At 34.6% G+C, this 7,748-nt stretch overlaps 1 protein-coding gene across 1 annotated transcript; it reads right to left on the reverse strand.

Moving 5' to 3' along the window:
• Window positions 1-4,171: 4,171 nt before the first annotated feature.
• LOC111399831 lies at window positions 4,172-6,828 on the reverse strand. Its single transcript, XM_023027323.1, has 5 exons — window positions 6,427-6,828; window positions 5,926-6,228; window positions 5,434-5,695; window positions 4,783-5,120; window positions 4,172-4,666 (listed from the first exon to the last, which is right to left on the reverse strand). The coding sequence occupies exons 1-5, from the start codon at window positions 6,826-6,828 to the stop codon at window positions 4,172-4,174; spliced, it is 1,800 nt and encodes a 599-aa protein (XP_022883091.1).
• Between the last annotated feature and the right edge of the window lie 920 nt (window positions 6,829-7,748).

The raw sequence follows: 7,748 nt of genomic DNA on the forward strand, positions 1-7,748 counted from the left end.
CTAAGCAATATTATAAGACTTAATACATTCTCAGGTGATCCTATTGAGGAAGGTAGAAAGGTTTTAGAAGACCCTCACCATGCCTCTCTCCAAACTCCATGATAGGAGGGATCATCTTCGTTCAAAATCTCTATTGATACATCAAAACTCTGAAGAAATCACTTCATATACACTATTAACATACCGTGCTCACATTGTACTCTAGTTTCTCAGTCTTTACACAGAATGATTTTCATTGTCCACGTGTCAACAATGCAATTTTCTTTTGGCAAGAATATTGTACATTAAGAAATCTCGTCTTGAATATGTTATGCAAGTGTATCTCTTATTAAAGAAAAAAGATAAGAACTTAAACGAAAACGCTGATGCAAACATATAGCAAAAGAAATTTACTGCTACTGAAGTTTATAAATGATTTGTAAATTCAATCACTCACAATAATTTAAGCCACGCATTCATAACTACTAACATTATTATCTTTAAATTTCGTGGGATCCACTACTATTTGTCTTTATAAATCATTTATAAATTTGCATAGCGGATGTTAATATAAATGTTGATTTCATTCAGAACTCTTGCCAATTTTTCTAAAGTTGAATTGAATCTTTATTCTTCATCCTAGTTTGGCCCTTATATTTCAAAAATTAATTTTCCCTAAAACTCGCTTTTAATCACACATGAGACCACAAATTTTCAACCACATAATTCATCAATTTTATCAAAATCTATTAAAAATAGAATTTATATATAAACCAAATTGGAGCTTCATTTTTCTCGTTTTTGAATTAAGCCTTTTTTTTGTCTTTACAGAATATTCCATTTGCAATTCTTGGAAAATGTATCCTATTTGCATTAAAACAATAAGCCCCATTTGAGATTTTTTAGGGATGGCAACGGGGTCTGGGCATCGCCACCCTACCCCGTCTTAGTCAGGGCAGGGCGGCTTTTTGCCCCGTTTTCTTCCCCATTTATTTTTATTTTTTATTTCTTATATACATTTCAAAAATTTAGAGTTATGCTATTATTAGAGAATAAAATACAAATTCAAAATGAGTTTTTAACGGGTAAATTGTCTAGAAATAAAATTATTTTTGATTCAAATATAAGTTGGTTCAAATGAATGATTACAGGCAATATTATTGTCTTCGTTTATTTTCTAGGTTTGCTCTGAATCAATAAGATATGATGCTGTTTATTAATTTTATTGGTTGTTAGTCAGTGCATAATTTAAATATAGAAGCTTGTTTTCTAAATAAATTAGAGAATATATAATTAGAAAATAGAAAAAAAATTGAATTTACGTATAAAATTATTTTATGAGACTTCTTTATTAAAAATGAGTTTTGCAAAATAATAATAATTAAAAAATTTGAGGCTCAATCATGGGTTAAGTCGAGTCTCGGTCCGCAATTGAGTTTTCTAAAATTGGGTAGAATTTGGAGTCCAATTGCCGGAAGCATTCTACATAATTATCGAGATTTTTGGAGTATTAAAGACTTCGCAATAGAGTCAAGATTTTGTCTTCTAGGGATAAGAAAAAATGCAAATCCAAGTAGCATGAGAACAGTATTCAAGCCTTTTCTTTTATAAAGCCTGTGCCTAGAATTAAGAACCAACTTCTATGCATACCCATATCTGGAAACCCCAAGCACAAAATCCCTTCTCAAAATGTTAGATCTAGTTACATAGCTGTAAAACTGATCCCTAAGTTTCTGGATTACAAATTCAAAATATATAAACATTGCTACTCGAAAATAAACGTAGAAAAAAAAAACTTAAGCTAAAAATAAATGACTGCTTTTGTGAATTTGATAGTTTTTCTTATTTCATTTTACTCTAACATTTTCATTTCATTTAATTTTAATAACATATTAAAATTTGTATAAATTCTTAGTCTCTATTTGGTAGAGATTAAAATTTAGATTTTAATGTAAGTTAAAGTCAATAATTAATTTAAACAACATGTTTTTATTGGACCTACTACTTTTCAACAACACATTTCATTAGTTTTTATCAAAACTGAATAAAGATTTGATTTTATTCATTACCAAATAGGGGCTAAAGAGATTCACCATATATTAAAGCTGGAATTATGCTAGTTGTATATATTTAGATGACACTATACCCCTGTTTGGTTTCCATTTTTTCTCATTAAAATGAAAAATATTACCGTTATCCATCACATCAAGTCACCAAGTTTGAGAAACAACTATATTTTCCAAAAAGATACTTGAATCGAAATTTGAACTCGTAATTACCGTGGACCAAATTTTGAATGCTAATATATAATTAAACATTAGTTTAACTATTTCCAAAATGCTGGTTATTTAATCACGTGCAATCCATGCTCCACAAAATTGGATATGAAATGGTTTAACCAAATCCCATACGTGAATTTGATTTCTGAAACCATTTCAAAAAATACAATCAGATAATGGACATGTTATTTCATATCCTGTATCAATTTAACATGAACAAAATGTAAAACGAAATTTCACGTAAATAATTTCAACAGAATAACATGCAAATCATGGGAGACTCTTTACCATTTTTTAAATGAATTCAGAAGATAAACGAAGAAGGAGGGGTATTGATATTCTTCTCCAAACAAATCCAAAATGAATTATTCTTCTTGAACATGTACAAGATGATCGACATAATCAAACACAGGATTGAATGACGAAACCAAAACCAAAACATAATAGTAATCCGTGCTCACCGAATTCAAGATGTGTCCTTAAGATGAATTTGTTCCCTCCTATGATGTTTAAAGGCACAGTGCAATTGTCTTACATGATAGAACATATTCCCCTCTTACAAAAGCAAAACAATAATCTATAAGAGTTTCAACGGAAGACAACTTTGCACTTTATGTTCGAAAATCTGAAATAGAATATATGAAGTATTGCATTTGTATATGACGAAGCGAAAGAAAGGAATTCAAGTGAAAACCTTAAGAGCAAGAAATTTGGAATCCACCAAATAATAAAGAAAAAATAAATTCACGAATATATTAATGAAAGATAATAAAAAAAAAACGAACTAAGTTCTTATGTATAAGGGTTTATATGGAAACGTTGTTTAGAACAACTAAAAGTAATGAAAAGAGAAGTTTAAACAAACTAGAATTGTAGAAAACGAAGATAAAGAAATTGACAAAAATAGCGCCAAAACCTTAAAAATCGGTTTTCGAGGCCTAAACAAACTCGAACGGCCGAAATTCATCGTACGTCACAACATAGCGGTGAGTATTGTTTCCCTCATGTTCTCCTTCCAAAATGGTCTTATGGGACCGATCCGGAATCAAGATGATGATCTATTTCTACTAGTACTATTTTTCCAATATATCCATTATGTCCTACATCAGTCCCTTTCACCTCCGAAGAACTTGACCCCGAGTTATAACCTGGATACAAAGGTTTATCATCTTTATGGAACTCATACAAATCTGCCACATTGAATGTACGAGAAATACCCACAGACTCTGGCAAATCAATAATATTGGCATTGTTGTTAATCCATTTAAGCACTTAGAAAGGCCCATACTTTCTTGGTTTTAGCTTATTGTAAGTAACAGTGAGAAATCTCTCTTTCATCAAAAAAAAAAAAAAAGTGACCGAGTCCCCTTCCTAAAATTGTTTACCCCGTCTATTTGAATTTGCTGCTGCCTTATACTTTGCATTAGTTTTCTCTAACTTCTGTTTTACCTAATCACGAACTGTTATCACTTCCTCTATAGCAATATGAACTGCACTATTGTACTCAAACTCCACTTGAGGTAGTACAAGATCCCATTGTTTAGGTTTATCTTCACAAATACTTTGAACCATGTTTCCAAGAGTACGATTAGTAACCTCGGTTTGTCCATCAGTTTGAGGATGGGCAGTACTGGTTCGACTCAAATTGTTTCCAAAGAACTTTCATACAGTATTCCAAAAGTGCCCCAAAAATTTTGTATCCCGATCTGATGTGATAAACTTGGGAACTCCATGTAATCTAACAATCTCCCTGAAAAACAGTTTGGCAATATGTGATGCATATAAAGTTTTGAAATAAGCTATGAAGTGCGACATTTTGGAAAACCTGTCAACCACCACAAAAACAAAATCTACCTCCTGTTGAGTACGAGGTAATCTCTAAACAAAGTCCACAGCCAGATCTTGCATATGCCCTAAGGGACAGGAAGTGGCATGTACAACCCAGTATTCTGCACGTGACCCTTTGACACCTGACAAGTATAATACTTTCTGATTATAATTCCAACATCCCGCTTCAACTGTGGCCAATAATACCTAGCTTCCAAACTGCCTATTGTGCTGTCGCGCCCCAAGTGTCCACTTAGACCTCTACCATGTAGATCTCGAATCAATTTTTCACGTAGAGATGAAACAAGAATACAAATCTGGTTACCTTTAAATAGATACCCTTCACTAATATGGAAATCTACCATTGATTCCTGTTTCACACACTTATTCCAAATCTCATTAAAGTCAGGATCATCTGCATATAGCTCTTTCAAGCACTCAAACCCAATAATTTCTTGTGATAATGTGATCAATAAGGAAGCTCTCCAACTCAGTGCATCTGCAACTCTGTTGGTACTTCCAGATTTATGCTTAATCATAAAAGGAAATTTTTGGAGAAAGTCACCCACCGAGCATGCATCCTATACCAGATAGTGTTCTCACTGCTTTAAAGCCCTTACAACTGCATATAATTCTTGCTCATGGGTACTTCGTTTTCTACCTGGCATCACTTTAACTTTTCTTAAAATAAAGCCACAAATCTCTTCTCTTGAGAAAGGATGGCCCCAATACCAATACCACTAGCATCACACTCCATCTCAAAGATCTTCACGAAGCATGGCAAGGCTAATACTAGAGCTGTGCACAACTTTTCTTTGATGAAGGCAAAGCTCTTATCTTGTTCCTCTCCCCAACTGAACTTTCCTTTCTTCAAACATTCTGTGAGAGGTGCCATGATAGTGCTAAATTGCTTGATGAATTGTTTGTAGAAAGTTGCTAACCCATGAAAACTCCTTACTTCAGAAATTGGCTTTGGCGTTGGCCAATCTCGAATTGCTTTTGTCTTCTCTTCATCTACATGCAGACCATCTTCACCTACCACAAAGCCTAAAAACTATAGCTTAGATGTATAGAATGTGCACTTCTTCACTTTGATGTACAATTGATTTTCCTTCAAAACCTTCAGGACTTGCCTCAAGTGAGCTAGGTAATCCACCTTAGACTTGCTATAAATAGGATATCATCGAAATACACCACAACAAAAGAACCAATAAAAGGATGGAGAATCTGGTTCATCATCTTCACGAAAGTACTTGGGGCATTTGAATGTCCGAATGGCATTACCAACCATTCATAAAGTCCATCTTTACTCCTAAAGACAATCTTCCATTCATTCCCTACTTAATACAGATCTGATGATAACCACTACGAAGATCTATTTTTGAGAAGACCTTAGAACCCCTAAGCATATCTAGCATATCCTCCAACCGTAAAATGGGAAACCTGTACTTTACTGTTATCTTGTTGATGGCACGACTGTCAACACACATATACCACTTTCCATCCTTCTTTGGTACTAGAAGGACAGGTACTGTACACGGACTCATACTATCTCTTATTAACCCTTTCTTCAACAGTTTCCCAATTTGCTCCCTTAGAATCTCATTCTCCTTTGGACTCATTCAGAAATGAGGCAAATTTGGAAGGCTAGGTCCAGGTACCAAATCAATCTGGTGTTGAATATTCTTCATAGGAGGTAACTCTTTCAACAATTCATCGAAAGCCAAATCTTCAAGTTATGTCAATATTTCCTACAACTTAGGAGGATCACCCTAATCTTCTTTATTTGCTTTAAAAAGCCTTTTAAGTACAATTGGATAGAACAATTAGATTCTCTTACAGACTCCGTAATCTCCTTCTCAACATTTGTAAGTGTAAGGAAACTCTCAGTTCGTTGATGTGTAGACTTTTCCGTCTGTTTGAGATAAACCATAGCGATCTTATGACTGCCCCATGAAAAGAGTACTATATTATCACGCCCTTTGAGAGTTAAATCCACATCAAATTGCCATGGATGACTTAATAGGATATGGCAAGCTTCCATGTCTATGATATCACACATAACTTCATCCTTATAATGCTTACCAATGGAAATAGGTACTTTGCAAATTTCAACAACTTGAATAGAATGACCTCTCTTTACCTAACCAAGTGAATATGGTTTAGGATGGCTTTCAACTGGTAGTTTCAACAAATTCACCAACTTCTTCGACACAAAGTTTTCACAACTTCCATTGTCCACAATCACTTCACACACTTTATTCTTGATAGAACAAAGTGAACTAAAGATGCAATGACGTTGTCTCTCCTCCTTAGGTGATAAAAAGATTTATTGCAGTACCAAAATGAGTTTTTCTACTCCTTCCTCCACAGCAAACTCTACTCCCGTGTACTCATCTTCCACTTCAGTATCTTTCTCCTTATCTACTGCCTCCGATTCCACCAAATTGACTTGCTTCCTCTCGGGACAGTTATTGGAACGATGCCCAGGCTTTTGACATCTATAGAAAATTTTTCCCATGGGCTTAGCGTACAGATTTACATTCTGAGGTGCTCTCCGAGTCTGACTTCTGTTCCCAAACCGACCACTGTTGTCAACTTTACTCCTGTTAGAATTCACTGGGGCTTGTTGTGGGGCCTTTCCTTTGTCTAAAGGGGTGGATGATGATGATTCGGCAGGTAAGGGCCTCCTGTATGAAACCGTCATCTTATCAAATTCCATGATCTCTGCTTTCATCACCATGCTAATGGCTTCCTAGAACGTCCAAATATTCTGCATCCCAATTCTATCTTGAATGGCCTTCTTCAAACCACTGGTATACCTAGCTCCCTTTTGCTTTTCAGATTCTGACAAATTATTTCATTCCTCCAATTGCATAAATTCATTAGTTTAGTCCAACACTGTACGATTCCCCTGTATGCATTCCAGGTACATTCGACATAATATCTATTCATAATCTATAGGTAAAAATCGATCCATCAAAGACTGCTTTATCTTTCTTCAAGTTCAAATCCGACTATTTTCCTACCTCCTTCAAGCATTCTACAATTGATCCCACCATACTGTTGCCTCATATTTCAAACGAATGCCACCATCTTAACCATCTTGTCCTCTAAAACATCCATAGTTTCAAAGAATCTGTCAACCTCCACCAACCAATCCAAGAAGTCTCAATCTCCATGTTTCCAAAGAACGGATGAATGTCTACTTTGATCTCCTCCTCCGACTCTGATTCACTGTCTTCTACTACACGTCTTCTATTATTTTCTTTCCGAACTACAGGCTCAGCCATTCACTCATTATTGATTGCTCGTTGTTCATTCTGCTCATTGTTTTCAGCACCCGGTAGAAGCAATTGACGAATTTCTTCGATCAAAGTAGTGACATGTCAATCCGTCGATTTGTTGCATCTAAATCTGCCCTACTAACTAGTACATCACAGATGTTTATGAACAAAGATATAGAGAAAGGAAAGCTATCTCTGATACCACTTGACTCAGTGAAAGAAAGGAATTCAAGTGAAAACCTTAAGAACAAGAAATTTAGAATCCACCAAATGATAAAGAACAAATAAATTCACGAATTTATTAATGAAAGATAATAAAAACAAAAACTAAGCCCTTATTTATAAGGGTTTACATAGAAACATAGTTTAGAACAAC

Source organism: Olea europaea, chromosome 9 (genome assembly GCF_002742605.1).
Source record: "Olea europaea var. sylvestris chromosome 9, O_europaea_v1, whole genome shotgun sequence".
NCBI classification, from domain to species: Eukaryota; Viridiplantae; Streptophyta; class Magnoliopsida; order Lamiales; family Oleaceae; genus Olea; species Olea europaea.